General features: G+C 42.1%; 1 protein-coding gene across 1 annotated transcript in view; it reads right to left on the reverse strand.

The window, feature by feature from the left end:
* Positions 1–20,080, reverse strand: part of KNTC1 (kinetochore associated 1) — a 552,295-nt gene that overhangs the window by 486,429 nt on the left and 45,786 nt on the right. The window contains exons 4-6 of the mRNA XM_040347334.1: positions 12,349–12,464; positions 7,414–7,492; positions 6,500–6,577 (exon numbers count right to left, since the gene is read on the reverse strand). Of these exons, the coding sequence (XP_040203268.1) occupies positions 6,500–6,577; positions 7,414–7,492; positions 12,349–12,464 (273 nt within the window). The remainder of the gene's footprint in view (positions 1–6,499; positions 6,578–7,413; positions 7,493–12,348; positions 12,465–20,080) is intronic.

The raw sequence follows: 20,080 nt of genomic DNA on the forward strand, positions 1-20,080 counted from the left end.
TGTCCCCACACCCACACGGATATCAGAATGGGAACAGCAGCTATGCCTGTGCAGCCATTGCATTCCAATTGACATAAATGGGACTGCCTATACAGGGATGCACGCAACACCTGCGCATCCCTGTGCGGGAAAACATGGGTGTACACTTTAGAATGCCACATGTATGTGCTTTAGTAGCAATTTAGCAGGAATCTTGTAAGTCATGTTGTTTTTATGTGCACTTTTAAAAGATTTTAGTGAATCTTTCGTGAAAATAGCGATATGATGAACATTTGCACAATTATTGCGGGGCCTAAAAAATTATTAGCACTATTTTTATTTTAGAAGTCATGTAAAAAGGGTTGCAAGGCTCCTACACTGCAGAGTTCAAACCTGGGAGCAGAGTCAGGAGTTCATCCTTCAGGAATTTCATTTATTGTTTTTTCATAACTAAGAGGTTCTGGAGAGTAAACCGTTTTGTTAGAAATTGACCAATAAGGTCTGTACAAACTGTTCACCCAAAAGACAATTGTCCAGGTATCCCATTATGGAGGTGCCTTTTGAATGAAACAGGGCAAGAACAGCAACTATCACCTTGCAGAAGACCCAAGGTGCAGTGGCTATACCTAAGGAAGGGCAACTGATGTCCAGAAGGGACAGAAAATCCCCAGATGAAAGGAAGCAAGGACTGACCTGGAAGATTTAAATTTGTGCACTCAAAAGAAACCACTGAGCATATTTAGATCCAGAATGGATATTTTGCTTTGGGATTGGTGAACAGGTTTGAGTAGACTATCTGAAAACTTTGCCATTTGGGGACAATTTATTTGTTGCAACAAAGTAGCCTTGATGTGCTTGGCTTTGCAGAGACTTTGGCAGATTAAAGCGGTTGTAAACCCTCCTATCTTTTTCAGCCAAGGAAGCTGCCATCTTGGCCTTTGTTCAATCTTCAGCTGCCATGAAGCTGCACATGTGATCAGTTATGACACCAGCCATTGGATGGTTTGACAGTTTGGTTGAGAGCACAACCAATGTGCAGTTAGCATTCCCGGCATGCCGGGAATGTTAACAGTTTTTTTAAGTGTTACATCGATGGGTTTACTTCCGCTTTAAATAACAAAAAGTAGAGTGAAAATGGAGCTTGAAATTCTAGCTTACAGCCACTGAACACAATGTTCTGTGTCCATGTGTCCAAGATGCTTTCAGTTCAGATTCCAACACGATTTTGGAAAAATATGAGAATACATTTTTTTGCTTAGAATAAAGATCACTATTTTCTCACGATTCTCGCAGCATAACATCTTTCACAATATATAAAAAAAATTGGGCTAACTTTATTGTTTCGTTTTTTTTAATTCATTGAAGAATATTTTTCCCTAAAAAATTGCTTTTAAAAGACCGCTGCGCAAATACAGTGTGACATAGAACTTTGCAACAATCTCCATTTTATTCTCTAGGGTCTTATATTGTGTGTGTGTGTGTGTGTATGTGTGTGTGTGTATGTGTGTATGTGTGTATGTGTGTATGTGTGTATGTGTGTATGTGTGTATGTGTGTATGTGTGTATGTGTGTATGTGTATATATATATATATATATATATTTTTTTTTTTTTTTTTTTTTATTAAAAATAGAAAATGTAATAAATAAAATATATAAATGTTTGGGCGTGCCAAGTAATTTTCTAGAAAAATATACAGATTTTGACTTGTAAGCAACAAATGTCAGAAAAAGGTTTAGTCTGTAAGGCTCGGTTCACACTGGTGCACTGTCTGACATCGGATGCGATGCACACCACACTGCAAATCACATGCGCGGTCTGTGCGATGCGAACTCAGCCATACAGATTGCATGGCTGAACTTTCATTGTATTCGGACCAAACTCGCACAGGACACTTTATGGCCCGCACCAGAATCGTATCCCATGGGTGTGCACATCTATGCGATCCAATTCCTGTCCGTATTGACAGTTCGCATTGCGATATGCAAACGGATTTGGGGGTGTCATTAACGTTCCATTGACACTCCCAACGGTTCACATATGGCAGTGTGTACTGTCTGCGAGTTGGGTACGATGCGGAAACCTGCAGTGAATTTGTGGGGTCCTCGCATTGCACCAATGTGAACCGAGCCCAAGTGGTTAAACTGACCTAATTTACAGTTAAAATGCAATCAACCCTTCCAGCCACATGGCCACTCACTGCAACTTAAAGTGGAGATACGACAACATTTTTTTTTTTTTTTTTTGTCAGCAGCTATAAACACTGCAGCTGCTGACTTTTAATATATAGACACTTACCTGTCCAGGGTGCCCTCAATGTCGGCACCGGAAGCTGATCTGTCCCTCGACTCTCAGGTGCTGCCGCCGCCATCTTCGGTAAGAGAATCAGGAAGTGAAGCCTTGCAGCTTCACTTCCTGGTTCCCTACTACGCATGCGCAAGTCACGCTGCACGATCTGAATGGTCCCTGCTGTCAACTGGGACCTGTGCGTCTCCCAAAAGACAGTGGGGGGGGGGGCCCGAGGAGGCACCAGACAGGTATCTGCTCCCCCCATCCCCCTGAAAGGTGCCAAATGTGACACCGGGGGGGTTTTCCAAAAAGCGGAAGTTCCATTTTTGGGTTGAACTCCGCTTTAAAGGTGTTGCTCCATGACAAGTGACGAACCAATGAATGAAGTGTTGATCACTGCATATGTCTAAATAGAGTGCATTTAAAGGACCTACAAATTAAGTTTGTACAATAATAAAAAAAAAAAAAAAAAAGAGAAGAAGAAGGTGTGTGATGCACTGAATTGCACACCACACCACCAGCACAGTAAGGAACAGCCAGCTGCTGGAGCATTAAAGGGGTTGTAAAGGTTTGTTTATATTTTCTAAATAGGTTCCTTTAAAGTAGAGGTTCACCCTAAAAACGATTTTTTAGCATTAGCGCCAGCATAGTAAGGGCATATACTTTCGGCAGTTTTTTTTTTTTTCTCCGTACTTACCTTTATATTCTGATTTGGTCCAGGGCTTCCGCGTTCTGATGACTCCGGGACTGGGCGTTTCTATCCCTGCCTCAGGGTTTCGATGACTGCGGAACTGGGCGTTCCTATCCTTCGGTTCGATGATTGACGGCTTGTGAAACAGGTGACCTGACGCACAACGAGCGTCACCAGATTTCCGGAAATAGCCGAGCTACGATTTCCCGACATCTGGTGACGCGCGTTGTGCGACAGGTCACCTGTTTCACAAGCCGTCAATCATCCAACGGAAGGATAGGAACACCCAGTCCCGCAGTCATCGGAACCCGGAAGCCCTGGACAAAAACTGAATATAAAGATATGTACAGAGGGAAAAAAAATAAAATGCCGAAAGTAAATGCCCTTACTATGCTGGCTCTAATGTGTGCAATATTAAAAAAAAATTTGGGGTGAACCCCCGCTTTAAGCTAGTGCATTGTTGGTTCACTTGCCTTTTCCTTCGATTTCCCTTCTAAATGTTTTTTTTTCTTTGTCTGAATTTCTCACTTCCTGTTCCTCCTCAGTAAGCTTGCCCCCATCATCCAAGCCGTTCTGTCTGGGGGTTAGTCAGCGTGCTCGCCCCCTCCCTTGGGACTACATGCCTGCAGGGAGAACATTCACAGCGTCTCCCCGCAGGGGTGTAGTGCCAAGGGAGGGGGCGAGCACGCTGACTAACCCCCAGACAGAACGGCTTGGATGATGGGGGCAAGCTTACTGAGGAGGAACAGGAAGTGAGAAATTCAGACAAAGAAAAAAAACATTTAGAAGGGAAATCAAAGGAAAAGGTAAGTGAACCAACAATGCATTAGATTAAAGGAACCTATTTAGAAAATAAAAAACAAAACCTTTACAACCCACTCTGACAGCTGTCTGTTCTTGTGTGAACCCAGCCTTACTGTTGTTTCTTGAAGGCCTGGTGGATTTAGAGTAAACTTCAGCCGCTAGGTGGTTAGGTAAAGTGGCTGTAAACCTCTGATATGAACAAAGAATATCCCTCTATAGTGTGTACTTGTCTCAATCCAAAGCATTAAGTGTCGTTTCTGTTTGCTGCCCTGTTCCTCTGCTATCTGCATGGGTCACTTCTGACAAGAGTAAAAAGGTGACAGGGGAGGGAGCTCCAGCATACAGCCTGTTATGGACAGCCTCAGCTCTCTTCCATGTGTGAAGGGGTGTGTCCCTTCCCTCCAATCAGCTCCCAGAGCTCCCCTAATTTCAGCCCCCTTCCTGAAAGCTCAGACAAGCTAGGTATACAATTCTGCGCTTTGAATAGCTATAGAGAAGAGATGGCTGCAGCTAACTCCAGTTAAACTGATGGAACATATGTAGGAGAATTTGTTTGATTGCTGTGCATCACCTGAAGCCAGTCACTTCACTGGGTATATGTAAGGGTTTACAACCACTTTAACTCTGTTGCTGTTTAGCATTTGACAATATGAGCTGTATTACAAGCTTTTACATTTTACTTAATATTAGGGGTCTGTCTAACTGCATTATCATTTTTTTCCAGAAAAAGTTAGATAAATCCTACTCTGTATTTGTTACATGTTCTGATTAATATAAAACATATCGGTAACTTCATAATTGCTGCTGATCTTAAAATGCCCTTTTGCTGAAAACTCCAGGACTGAAAAATCCTACTTGGCATACTTTTCTCTGTAATGTTTATAAGGGGGATGGGGAGTTAATGTTTACCATAATTATGCTGCTGTAATGTGCTGGCAGATCCCATTATCAGCTATAAACTAAATTTGAACACTGTCTGAACACAGGGAGTTACAACCTGGATTTCTTACATTGCATGATAATGAGGTAAATTGTGCACGTCTTTACTCTGTGTGGAGACAAACTCGGTATGTACTTTGCAACCCGTTTCAAACAGCCCTCTAAATGTTTTTGTTTTTTGTTTGTTTTTTTAAACTATCCTGTGTAAATGGACACAAACATAGTGGGTTTTTCTCAAATTTAAGGCAAAAATGGAAATACCAGCATCCTACATCAAGTTGTGGAAGGTCAGCCTCAACCAATAGGCACACAGAGTTTGTCCTGCACTTTTATTTAGCAAGGTAAAACATATAGTTCAATGCAGAAGAGCTTTGTAGAGCAAGTCCAAACAACTGACTAATTGGTAAGGTCTGACAAACAGCTCTAATGTGGATCTAGGACTGAAGGCTTTATTCCACCCAAAGCACTACAAAGCCTCTGGGCTCAAGAACTCAGATCAGAACTTAGGCTGCATGCACACCTGAGCGTATAGTTTTTGGTTGTGCGTATTTACACGTATTCGTGCGTTTGCATTCAGCGTTGTCCGACGTTTTTGAACTTCAACGTTTTTTATTTTAGCCAATAGGAAAAATGATCATCTCTTTCATCACTTGTTGCTATATTTCTAGATTTTTTTATCTTCTGCCTGGGTGAAATGTTCTATTTCACAGAACAGATTAAAGCGACAAAACGCCCGTAGAAACGCTCATTGTCACGCTAGACGCTTGAATCGAGCGTTTCCATTACTTTCTATGGGAATACAAAACGTTCTAAACACGCCCAAATCCGCCCAATTTGCGCGACCAAAAAGGGTCCGGAACTTGTTTGAGCTTCAGGCGTTGGGCTTCAGGAGTTTTGGAGTGGAGATGTGAACCATCTCCATAGAGAAAAATGTATTTTTTCCCCTCTAGAGTTTTGGAGCTTCGTGCTTCAGGCGACAAAACGCTCAGGTGTGAATGCAGCCTAAAGATCTGACCCTGGAGCCCGCCATCATGTGATTGTGTACGTGAGAAACCTAGGTGACATGTATATAGCATCCACAATCCTGGAAGCCAATCACTCACAAAATTTGGTTTAGAGAAAGCCTGTTGGTTGCACCCATTACCAATTCCACCCAGCTTATTGTAATGACCCACACTTTGGGTGTACTCTGTGGCAACATACATACAAGCTTATTAGGCAGAATCCAGCATTCTGGGCATACGTCCCTGAACACACATGGTCCTAAGCGCAAGTACTACTCAGTACAATGTCTAGCTGTCAATGCTGCAAATTTCAGCCTGTCAGATTTTGAGGCTGCTTGGGCTGGACACTGCACCTGGGTTCTCAAAAACCTCAGGAGCCTACAGAAGCCAAACTACATTTTTGCATGAGGCCTTATGCCTTGATATCTTGTGCTGCTTCTTTTATGCCAGGCAAGGTGATACCATGAAAAATGTAAGTTTCTGCTGTGACTAGTGGATTACCATCACAGTCTGGACCTCTTAAAAAAAAAAAAAAAAACAAACACACACACACACACACAAAAACAAAAAAGACACAAACACAACCTGACCTTGGAAATTTTCACTGACCCCAAACAAGCACTCAAGTTAGTCAAAACACACAAACTTCACATTAAGAGTCATTGAATCCAATAAAGGAATAAATACCTAGGTATTAAAAAGACTGTATATTTTTGCAGTTAACTGTTGATGCCTTCAAAACAAATTGCCGTGTCATATATATTACAATATAAGGTGTTTACATCTTTAACATACCATCATTTATCCTTGCAAGATGAAAGTACATTATACAGTAGATGCCTCCATTTGTCAAAAGGAACATGTGATACACACCTGGAGAACAACATTTAGTAAATCAAAGGTGTAATACAAAAATGTACAATGTGTAAGAAAACAAGAGGTAACGTGAAAATGAGATTAGTAAAATTAGTATAATTTTGATGTGCCGATTGTGATCATGTAATTAAGTGATCATATAAAATATATATGTCTGCCCTCCACAAGAGAATACAATGCCATGCCTGTTGAACACATAATCTTATCTTTAGTTTAAGAATTTCTACCTAAATTGTTATGGATTATCAAAAAGACTTAAGCAAGCCATACACTAAGCAATTTTCTTGAAGGAAAAAAAATTGCTTGATCCCTCACCAACACAGTCAGAGAATCCTTCCTGCAGTGCTATTGTGTTCTGCCAATGTGGAATATTTCCCCACCAGAAGAAAAAAAAAAAAATCACTGCTGGGGCCTATAGCCACTGGAAAAAAAAAAAAAAACACACACACGCCGACAGGTGGCAGTACTGAAGCCGATAAAAGGATCGACTTGAGGCTTTAGTCATCATTGTGTAGTCTCAGTTCATTGATAGGGAGTGCTGGGAAGATGTCCATCGCTGCACCTACGTACAGCATACTTAAACAAGAGGTGTAGGAAATCACCAAGCTAAACCCAGCACAATGTACCTATACAACGAGAGCCAGTGGATATTTTTTTTCCCCAATATAATACATTTGTTATATATTTGATCATATATCCTTATATTTCTTTACAACAAAACTCTTTTCTATTTTTACATTTCAAACTAAAACAAGGAAATTTGAAAATGACAGTAATAAATTATAAACATTATAAGTAGCAAATATTCTACAATAAGCCAAAAATATAGCAACCTTCATCTGAAGTATCTTTTTCTATAAGTAATTTTTTAAAGGTTTGTCCACCATCTTTTACACAACTTTGTACCATAGCCTAAACAAGAATAGAAACAAAAAAATACAATTAGGGAAAAGCAATATTGATGCCACCATTATTTACAAACATTGTTTGAAAAACAAAAAAGTAATTTATATGAATATAATGATGCACAATTGCATTTTTTGGGTCACAGATTGCCTTGAATGGTCGCAGCTGTTACCATTTATTCATCCTTTGTTTGTTTTTTCACTCCATGTGACACATAGTAGCGCTTTAGTATCTTTTTTTTTTTTACACATATATATTATATATACACACACAATCTACAGACTAGCAAAGTAAATTTGTTAAGGGAAATTTCAGTGCCAAAAGACCTGTACATTTCAGTACAAGACCATTTGTCTCCCAAAAATCCTAGATTCTCGAGACCGATTATCAACAAAATTCAGCAATTATTTGAGACCTGGGCAAATCTAAATATTACAGATTTTTCACAATAGCTCAGACAAATTACACAGTGCTTTACATAAATTGTACAATAATTGTGCCATTAAGGAGCTTACAGTCCTAGGTCGCTACCTCACATGCATACATACACATACTAAGGGGCAATTTTAGAGTCAGAGTCAGGTAACCTACCAGCAGTGGGAGGAAGTCAGAGTACCTGGAGGAAACCGACACAAGCACAGGAGGAACATGCAAACTCCATGCACCCAATGCTGCAAGGCAGAACGCTAACCACACAGCCCTTGTATTTACCAAAAAGATTTGACTTCATAGTTAGGATCTAGCACTTAGACCTGCTACATGCAGTTATCTCCAATGTTTTCAGGTACCATATTTATCTGACTGAGCTGACAGCATTCCCCTGCCAGCTATGTGGGAAGTCCCAGATCCCCTTTGTGCCCATGTAGCTTAACTGTGGAGCTATCTGCATTTAACTATTTTATTTTTGTCTATCAGACCTGACACGATGCGGCTTACTAGGCTGATCGGGTTTGATGCTGTGCATTGGCCGCCAGCCTCGGTACGCTGTCACACACAAGGAAGCTGTGATGCGCTCTGCACGTCTCCCTCCTGACCCCCCTCCCGCCCTCAGGACGGGGTGGACCTTGGGGCACTGGGCGGCGTCCACAGCGCATCAACGTCACGCTCACGTGGTCCGCGTCTGACGTCATCCTGACGTCAGGACGCCAATCGCGGGGATTCCATCTAGCCGGTCACAGCTGATGGGGATCACCTCTTTCGGGTGCGAACTCCTCCCGCCCCGTCATTAGGCCCTCCCAGCCCAGATCCGGCTAGCGTGACGTCGGTGTGCGCCTCTGATCAGCCGCACGCTGGGACCAGGGGGTATTTATAGGCCGTGTTTTCACAGCCTGTTTTAACATCCATGGGATGATGCCACACCATTGAGGGACTCCTGAAACGGGTTGTTCCACACCCAGGTAAAAACCTTTTTGCTAGTTTGGCTTGTCACCACCAGACCTACAGTCTGGTATATGCTGTCTCACTATATATATATATATATATATATATATATATATATATATATATATATATATATATCCCTGGCATTCTCCCTCCGCTGACCACCTGTTCGGCTTTATACCCCTGTTTGTGGCCATTTGTCCACCTGAAACTCTCCAGCCCTGCACCCCAGCTTCCGGGACTGACACCTCCGCCGTGGCTACGGCTCAGCATTATGCTCTCTCCCTTGATCCACACCATTTTTTAGGTATGTAAAACTAGGACCACTAATCATGTTCCCCTTTTTATGCTCAAGTCACTGTATACTAATATACTATCTAATCCTCCAGATTTGGAAGCATCAGCCCCTGATGAGTGCATTCAGCACGAAACGCGTCGGGCCAATCAAGGATGCTACTCCATTCCATATCTGAGTTACCAGCCACTACCATCTACAACTTTTACCTTATGTCTTTTAATCGCATGGTGTCATCTAAGGAAATTGGTGTATCTAGCTCCCTCACTCATGGGAAGCTGTGTTTTTTGTTTTTCATACTATATTGTATTAATTATTGATGGCATTAAATGTCCCTGTATCAATGGTTCATATGCAAACCCATATGTCATGAAGTTCCTGGTTGACATTATTATGTATCTCTATTGTCCTTTATTGTTATGTCTACATGCTCAGCCCCTGCGATTCTGAGAGTATACTACACCTTGTTTTGCATGTCAATAAACATGTTTTCCTTCTTTGCACTCCCACCCTGTCTCGAACCTCATTCAAAGTCCCAACTCCCTTGTTCTATATTTATCGGCGTATACCGCGCACTTTTTTCCCCTTAAAATAAGGGGAAAATAGTGGGTACGCGATATACGCCGATATCGCGCCTAGTTTGAATGCCTGCGCCGACATATACCGAGCGCAGTACACTCGCGTACATTCGGCCAGGCTCGGCTTCACTCGTGCTCATGCAGAAACGTCACAGAGCGTGAGCACGAGCGATGCCGAGCCTGGCCGAATATAGCCAAGTGTACTGCACTCAGTATGTCGGCGGAGTCGTTCAAACTGAGCGCGGGAAGCGGCGATTCGACGGGGAGACAGCACGGGAGAACCCGGGAGGACACCACCAAAGCCGCAAACGGACGCCAGACCCGACAAGGCCGCCACGCAAGACACCAAAACTAAGTACTAAAATGTTTTTTTACAGGAATTTCGGGTCCACATTAGGGGTGCGCGCTATACGCCGGAGCGCACAATACCCCGATAAATACGGTATATAGTGTTGGGTGGAGAAAAAGGGTATGGGGGTGGGTGAAAGCCGAGTGTTGAGGGGAGCTATTCCGATAACCACTCCCTTACACCCTATTGACTGTCGGTTTCTTGTCACTCTAGCAAGCATGTGGAACAGAGATCCAACAATAAAAGCAGAACACTTCACACACATTACACTGTTAGGCACATATTTAACACACTCGCCCACCCTAGATCAGGGTGGATAATGATAAAAAAAAATATATATATATATATATTTTTTAGATTTTTATTACATTTATTTTAATAAAATGTTTTTGGAGTAAAAATCATTCTATTTAACCACCTAAGGACTGCCACAACGATACGTCGACAGAATGGCATGGCTGGGCACAAGGGCGTACATGCAAGTCCCCTTTAAGAACCCAGCAGTGGGTCGCGAGCGCGCCTGCGCACTCACGACCCGGTCCAAAGCTCCGTGACCACGGACCCGATCGCCGCCAGTGTCCCGCGATCGGGTCACAGGAGCTGAAGAACAGGGAGAGGTGAGTGTAAACAAACCTTCCCCGTTCTTCTCTGTGGCCTGTCATAGGGAACGATGATCGGTGACGTCACATGTCCAGCCACACCCCCCTACAGTAAGAAACACACAATAGGACACACTTAACCCCTTAGCGCCCCCCTAGTGGTTAACCCCTTCACTACCACTGCCATTGCCATTTTCACAGTAATCAGTGCATTTTTATAACACCTTTCGTTGGTCCCAAAAATGTATCAGAAGTGTCTGATGTGTCTGCCATAATGTCGCAGTCACGAAATAAAAAATAAAAATAAAATTTCGCTGATCGCCGCCATTACTAGAAGAAAAAAAAAATGTATAAAAATGCCATAAAACTATCCCATATTTTGTAAACGCTATAACTTTTGCGCAAACCAATCGATAAACACTTATTGCGATTTTTTTTTTACCAAAAATATGTATAAGAATACGCATCGGCCTAAACTGAGGAATAAAAATGTTTATATTTTTGGGGAAATTTATTATGGCAAAAAGTAAAAAATATTGCATGTTTTTTTAAATTGTCGCTCTATTTTTGTTTATAGCGCAAAAACTAAAAACCGCAGATGTGATCAAATACCACCAGAAGAAAGCTCCATTTGTGGGAAAAAAAGGACACCAATTTTGTTTGGGAGCCACGTTGCACGACTGCGCAATTGTCAGTTAAAGCGACGCAGCACCAAATCGAAAAAAGGGGCCAGGTCCTTTACCTGTATAATGGTCTTAAGTGGTTAAGATACATTAATAATTTTTTTTTTAACAAGAAATTCAGCGGGTTAAATGCATGTAACATTTAAGTTATACTGCTATGTTACTGCCTGCCAACCTGTTGCTCCAGTGTGCGCATGTGTGTAAATATATTTTGTGACAGTGGTGCGCGTTGTCACAGTGTCAGAAGGATTAGATGTCCCCCGAGTTCTCACTTATGCGAAGAATCCAAACACAAAGACAAGCCTATGCCGCTCCAGATGAGAGCAACCCTTCCCCTAACAATTAGGTGCAGGTCCAGTCCGCGGTCTGGATAGCCAAAGAAACATGTGAAAGTTGACCGCACTCCAAAGTACAGAGGAATAAAATTGTAGCTTTATTGCAAATTTAAATCCAGAAAGATGAAAATCGATAATAAGCTCTACTGTGTCTGTATCAATGTCATCTTTATGGATTTAAATTTGCAATAAAGCTACAATTGTATTCCTCTATACTTTGGAGTGTGGTCAACTTTCACATGTTTCTTTGGTTCTCACTTATACAGCTTATGGGGCTTTGGGATGTCCATTTTGAGTGGAGAAAAATGGGTTGGGCAGCTTTCTCCAGGATTAATAACTCCTGGATTGGGTCCACTGGAATAAGCATCCTGATTTGGCCAGCAGAATACACAAAAAGTTCTAACACCTTCTTCTTCACTAATCCAAATATTTTCTTCTACCATGAAAATTGATTTTAAAAAATAAATATATAAATAAGGGCGCAGATTCAATGAACAGAAAAAGGATGATAATTACAATAACCAAAACAATATAATTCAGCATTAAAAAAGGAACACGTTCAAGTTCAACATTTATTTTAGTTTTACTATTAAAAATCTTTCCATTAACCCCTGAAACCAAAAGGTAGACTTAACAAATTTACCTTTGTAATCAAGATCTGTCTAGATATCACATGAATAAGATGAACATTGCCATTTCTCTCTCCAACAAGGAGAAACTGTCCTTCATGACAAACGCCCACAACATCTACTTCTGTATCTGTAAAAATAAAACAAAAGTGGATTATTTTTTTCAAATTTTAGTTTAAAATATAGTGTAACTGCACTGAAGATGTACCGTATTTATCGGCGTATACCGTGCACTTTTTTGCCCTGAAAATCAGGGCAAAATCGTGGGTGCGCGATATACGCCGATACCCGCGCTTAGTTTGAATGCCTGCGCCGACATATACCGAGCGCAGTACACTCGGGTACATTCGGCCAGGCTCGGCTTCGCTCGTAGTCACGCTATGCGTGAGAAGCCGAGCGTGGCCGAATAGACCCGAGTGTACTGCGCTCGGTATATGTCGGCGGAGGATTCAAACTGAGCGCAGGAAGCGGGGATTCGACACGGAGACAGCGCGGGAGAAGCCGGGAGGACACCACCGAGGCCGCAGACGGATGCCGGGCAAGACACCAAAACTGTAAGTAGTAAAATGTAATAAAATGTTTTTTTACAGGATTTTAGGGTCAACATTAGGGGTGCGCGCTATACGCCGGAGCGTGCAATACCCCGATAATTACGGTAGTTATACTTTTATGAAGGCTGGAAGGAAAGACGTGAACATGAGGTTTTCTTGGATTGTCTGTTAAAGAAGATGCTTATTGATTTGTTTTTTCTTTGGGATACAAACATCAGATACATTATTTACTTGTAATGGTTTGCTCTCCCATGCCCTGTAGACGGCTGCTCCATGCAAAAAGCCTTCCTTCTTGCTGCCAGATAGTGCCCAGAGCAGCAATCTTCTGGTGCTGCAGAAGTTAATAGCAGCAGCTGCGATTGTGAAGGATTTGTGCAACTCATCCACCCCTTTCTGCTCCCTCCTCCATTCACAGAACTCAATATTATTGTCCCACAATGCAACTTCAGCTTTAAGCCCAGGTTCACACTGACAGCGGGAATGAAATCATGCGAGTTCAGTTGAACTTGCACAATTTCATTCCTGCGTGTCAGTCCCAAATTCGGGGGCGATTTCGGAGACATCTGTGCAGGGTTTCTACACAATGTCTATTGAAATTGCAACCCGAAGTCGACAAAAGTAGTACAGAAGCTACTTTTGGGAATCAGTGCCTAATCGCACCAATTCGGAACGTGCCACAACCGGCAATAGCCGCCGATTTGGCATGCGATTTGACATTTCAAATCGCTGCAATGTGAACCAGGGCTAAATGATCACTTTCAATGCCATCCAGTAGATATGAGTAGTCAGCAAATGTTCAGACCATCCGCAAGGGCTTTTCTGTGGTTTGCAGTAATGTGGAGCATTTAGCTTTTCCATTGCAGTATTTACAGGCGATACTGGAAAAATGTGAATATCGTGCAAAAATAGGATTTTTGTACTCACCGTAAAATCCATTTCTCTGAGTTAATGGACGGACACAGCAGCAATTGACCGTAGGGTATTATCCTCCCTTTTAGGAGATTGACTAGGCAGAAAAACAGCATGTTAAAGCGGGGGTTCACCCTAAAAAAAAAAAAAATCTTTGTCTACCATGCCATCCAGCATTACTAGCGTCAGCTACAGTATGCCTTTAATTTTAATTTTTTTCGCTGTACTCACAGTTTAATCCATTAGTTTAGTTTCAGACTCCCGCGGGGAGTAGGCGTTCCTATGAAGAGTGGAATATGATTGATGGCCGGCTATGGCGCGTCACGCGTTCCGAAAATAGGCGAAATAGGACTCGGCTCTTCACGGCGCCAGCGCAGTCAGCTCCTAGTCTGTGCGCAGGCGCCATATAGCGCCGTGAAGAGCCGAGTCCTACTCCGGCTATTTTCGGAACGCGTGACGCGCCATAGCCAGCCGTCAATCATGTTCCCCTCTTCATAGGAACGCCTTTCCCCGCGGGAGTCTGAAACGAAACGAATGGATTCAAGTGAGTACAGCGCAAAAAAAAATAAAAGGCATACTGTAGCTGATGCTAGTATGCTGGATGGCATGGTAGAAAGTTGTTTTTTAGGGTGAACCTCTGCTTTAAGTGTTAAACACTCCACACAGTACAGTACCTCCTAGGGGGCGGGTCCCCCGAGTACATCCCTCTCTCTGCATCATGCAGCCTCAGTTCGTAAAAACAAGCAGTACAAACAAATGAGGGGTGGGTGCGGTGTCCATCCATGAACTCAGAGAAATTTTACGGTGAGTACAAAAATCCTATTTTCTCTTCCGTTCATGGACGGACACAGCAGCAATTGACCTTAGGGACGTCCCCAAGCAGTGTCAAAAATCGAGGGGTGGGAAAACACACAGCAAACCAAACTTCACCCCAAACAAACCAGAGTTCCTCAACGGAGGAACTTCAACCTTAAACAGCCGCCTGTAAAACATTGCGGCCAAAGGAGGCACCCGAAGATGCACTCACATCCACCTTGTAAAATTTTGAGGTGTGGATTGACGACCAGGTCGCTGTCTTACACACCTGTAAAACAGACGCTTGATGGCGGAAAGCCCAAGAGGCACCAATCGCCCTGGTCGAATGCGCCGTAACCGGGAAAGGGGGGCGCCCGCCCCTTTAGGGCATAGGCCTGAAGCACGACCTGTCTGATCCACCTAGAAATGGATGGACAACGAGACTGCCAGACCCTTCTTAGCACGAGTTACCGACACTAACAGTGAATCCGACCTCCGAAAACAGAGCCGCAGCAGACAGGTACACCCGTAGGGCTCGAACCATATCCAAGGAATGTAACATGGCCTCCTTTGGGTTCGTCGGCCGAGGACATAAGGATGGAAGAACAATGTCCTCATTAATGTGAAAGGCCGAAACAACCTTAGGAAGGGATGACGGCTGCGGCACCACCTTATCCTTGTGGATCACCAATAAGGGGCCTTGCAAGACAAGGCCGTCAATTCAGAAACCAGTCTGACCGAAGTAATCGACACCAGAAAGACCACCTTCTGGGAAAGAGTCAGTAAAGGGACTTCCCTAATTTCCTCAAACGGAGGCTTTTGAAGCACCGAGAGAACTAAATTCAAGTCCCATGGAGGCAGTGGAGGCCGCACAGGAGGGGCCACATGTCGAACCCCCTGCACAAACGTACGCACCAGAGAGTGGGCCGCCAAGGATCGCTGAAAGTAAACAGCCAAGGCCGAAATCTGACACTTAACCGTACTTAAGGCGAGAGCCTGATCCACTCCACGCTGTAAGAACAGCAGAATCCGGGACAACACGTATGTACGAGGGTGCCAATTCATCTCCTCACACAGAGATGTAAGCCTTCCATGTACGATGGTAAATCTTCCGGGAAGTAGACTTCCGCGCCGCAGCATGGTATAGATCACCGAGTCTGACAGGCCTCGATCCTTCAGCACCTGGCTCTCAACAGCCACGCCGTTAAAGCCAACAACTGTAAAGCAGGATGAAAGACAGGGCCCTGTGACAGGAGATCCTCTCGCAGAGGCAGGCACCAAAGAACGTCTGCCACCAGGCGCACCAGATCTGCGTACCATGGGCGGTGAGGCCAATCCGGAGCGATCAGGATTGTTGGTATCCCCTCGGCTTCCACTCTGCGCAGCAAAAAATTGGGTAGTGGCGCTGAAAAAACAATAGAAAAAGAGTGGCTAACAATGAATCTTTGTGCAAAGAAAGGAACCTCCTAGATGTAGATAAACATAGAATAATAATAAATGGATAAAACCTTAAAATTGGGCTGGAACATGAATATGATAAGAGATGCAGTCCTTGAAGAAAGCAGATGGTATCAGTCCATAATCCGGGGCAAAGCCTTCACAGGTTGGGGAGATAAAAGCAAAACTCCAATACGCAAAAGAGAGAAAGAGAAGGCGCCTCCAGGTTAGTGAACATAAAAACTTTAATCATATAAAGGTGCAGCATCCACTTACAGTGAAGTAGTAGGAAAATGGCATGTGTTACAAAGTCCCTTAGGTGGCGTCTTGCCGCGCTCGATGGTTGAGATAGCCTGTGTCCTGTCCAACGAACCTGCAGTGAAGTCCAGCCGGTCTGCTGCAGCGTTGTGGATGGGATTAGGGGGAAACGTAGGCCGCGGTGACGTCACTGGGATGCGACGACGTTTCAGAGCCGGCGCTTGCGAATGACAGAGCACGCTCCTTTTTCAAGCATAGGAGCTATGGGGTACTACATGCCTTTTATGGATAAAGAGTGTCTGCCATCTAGTGGCGAAGGACCAGAATTGATCCTTTTTGTTAAGATAGCCAACACATAACTTAACCATATGGAGTAAATGGAAACAGATATATATGAATATAGATTATAAACATAATATATAAAATGCACAAGTAAGATAATATGGAGTCATTCATAGGTCACTATGAGAATAAAATGTATAATAAAAATTATGTTAGAATTGAGTAAAATTAATAGGGGATTTTTTGGGTTAGAATTAAAATAGAGGATTAATGAAATGAAAGAATAAAATATATATACATATACACTATATATATATATATATATATTATATATATATATTATATATATATATATATATATATATATATATATATATATATATATATATAGAGAGAGAGAGAGAGAGAGAGAGAGAAGATAATGTAAATAAAAAATGGGATTTAGATAAAGTTGTAATACTGGAGATGACAAAAAAGATTAAAATAAAATAAAAAGCAAGTATACATAAAAATAATTATTATATATAGAATATAGGATACATATATGGTAGCCATGTATATATGGGTAAATGATAATATGTACACACATATATACATGTGAACATTAATGTGCATGGAAAGAAAGAAAGAAAGGGGGGGGGGTATTTAGTTAGGATATATGGTTAATGATAGAAGATAATCTGTATATGGGTTGCAACAAAGTGAATGAATCTTACTAGTTTTGTCATTTTAGACTCAAAATGGGGTTAGGCTTATAGTTAGAGATAACAAAAATCGGTTAAAGAAGGGTGGATATTTCGAGTATTTCGTTTAACCCCCCAGGTGAGAGGGTATCCAAAGTATATATCCAGAACGTTTCACGTTCACATAGCTTATAGAACCTCTCTGCTTCTGTCAGATTTTTAGGCATTTGTTCTATCACCCAGATCTGTAGGCCTTCAGTGGACCCTTTTTGACATTTTGCAAAGTGTTGGGGAACACTATGCTTATCTATCCCTCCTTCTATTTTCCTTCGGTGCTGTCCAAATCTTTGCCTGAGGGGACGAATAGTACGTCCTACATACAGGAGTTGACAAGGACAGCGGAGGCAATAGACCACATGATCAGAAGAGCAGTTATAGAACTCGCCAAACGTATATGTTTTGCCCTTTCCAAAAAAACTCTTCTGACCATGCTGTACGAAAGCACACATCAAAGCCTTTTTGCATTGGAACATGCCTAGTAATGGAATTAGGCAAAGATCTTGCCTTATATTGGAGGCAATAGGCTTGAGTTTACTTGGGGCGATTTTGTTTTTGATATTGGGTGCTCTCTTGTATGTTATTGTAGGGAATTTGGGAAGGACTGATTTTAAATGTATGTCTTCCAAAAGAATGGGCCAATGTTTTTTTAGAATTTGTTCCATTTTTTTATGGTCATGATGAAATCTTGTGGTGAATCGTACTGAGTGATCTGAGATATTGTTTTTTACATTATGTTTTATTGGCTCTTTTTGATATTGGGTATGGGCTTCTTTGATTAAGGAGTCTGGATAACCTTTATCTTGTAATTTTTTGGTGAGTGACTTTGCTTGTTCTTCGAAATCTACTATACTGGTGCAGTTTCGTCGAAGATGACAGAACTGGCCCCTTGGGATATTGTTTTTCCATTTGGAATAATGACAACTTTTGTAATGTAGAAGTGAATTCCCTGCGGTAGGTTTAGTATAATTTCTAGCATGAATGGTGTTTTCTATATGAAATAGTTCTAGGCCAAGGAAGGCCAATTTATCAGGATCAGTGATGTAAGTGAAGCTGAGGCCATATGGATTATCATTACAATGATCCACAAAAGCTTTGCTGTCCTTATTAGTACCACTCCATATAATGATGATATCATCTATATATCTTGCGTAAATAGCAAGATATCTAGAATGAGGGTTATTATTGAGGATATGTCTTTCCTCCCACAAGCCCATTGCCAAGTTGGCATACGAAGGAGCAAAATTTGCTCCCATGGCTGTCCCTTTGGTTTGTAGGTAGAACAGGTCATCAAATACAAAATAATTGTGGGTAAGGCAAAACTCCGTACACTCTAATATAAAGAATGCCTGCCTGCTGTTCATACAGGGGTCCTTAAATAAAAAATGTCTCAGAGCAGAAATTCCAAAAATATGGGGGATAGATGTATACAAAGAGCTCACGTCTAGTGACATCCATATATAGTCGTCATTCCAGGAATATGGTTTTAACAATTCTAATAGGTGAGTCCCATCTCTAATATAGGAAGGAAGGGCTTGTGCTATGGGTTGTAGAAATGAGTCTATGTATTTTGATAGGCCCGAGGTGATCCTGTCCATGGCGGCTATGATGGGCCTGCCAGGGGGATCGGTCAAGCTTTTATGAATTTTGGGTATGTGATAAAAATATGGAATGCGGTAAAAGTCTTCGATAAGGAAAGAAACCTCAGATTTATCCAAAATCTGTAGACTGGTGGCATGTCGGATTAGCATATTTAATTCTATTTTGTATTCTGGGAGGGGGTCTTTGGTTAACTTCTTATAAGTTGATTGGTCGGCGAGTAGACGATTAGCTTCCTTTACATAGTCTTCCCGGTTTTGTATGACTATACCTCCGCCTTTATCTGCCGTTTTTATTATAAGGCTGTCATTTTTAGATAACATTGACAAAGCCTTTTTTTCTAAAGGGGGCAGGTGACCTAGATCAGAAGAACAAGAAGAAGATTGTGCACATAGTCTTTTAACATCAGCAAAGACCATATTGTAAAAGGTTGTAAGGTGTGGGCCCTTAGACCGATACGGATAAAATGAAGACTTTGTTTTTAAGGTAGAATGTGCTACAGGTGGTGAGGTATGAGAGTATTGTGTAAAGTTTTCAAAATTGTCATGTGTGCTCTCGCTATATAGTTCCTCCAGTATATTTAGAATATCACCTTCGGACTCGTAGCTGTAGCACACAGACTCTAATATTTTTGGGGAAACTAAATTAGTCACAGGAGCTAGATTAGACTCAATACCTTTTTTATTCTGTATTTAAAAAAAATGTTTTAAAGGTGAGATTTCTTATATACTTGTTGAGGTCTTTAAACAGCAGATAGGGATCTGGTTTATAAGAAGGAGCGAAATTCAAACCTCTGCTAAGCAGGGCAATTTCTTCGGACGACAGGATATGACTGGAGAGGTTGATGATTTTAACAGTTTTTGAGATCTGGGGCAGTTCTCTTTTATGTTTGTTTCTTCCCCCTCTACAGCCTCTCCGTCTCGTTTTCTTTTTTGTGGAGCTGCTGGGGAGGGGTTCATTACTAAAAAAGAGGCCTGTGAACGTGAATCATGACATAAGTCTAAGGGAAGTTGGGAACCAAAAATAAGAGGACTGGTATTAATGGAAGGACAGGAAGTTGATGCAATTTGAGTATCAAAGGAACTGGAAGAACATACAGCTTGATTAATAGAGGGGTGAGTACTGTTTTTTGCCTCATGGGTGTCGTATGTGACACCCTTTCTGATGAACTAATT

The sequence above is a fragment of the Rana temporaria genome, chromosome 1 (genome assembly GCF_905171775.1).
Source record: "Rana temporaria chromosome 1, aRanTem1.1, whole genome shotgun sequence".
NCBI classification, from domain to species: domain Eukaryota; kingdom Metazoa; phylum Chordata; class Amphibia; order Anura; family Ranidae; genus Rana; species Rana temporaria.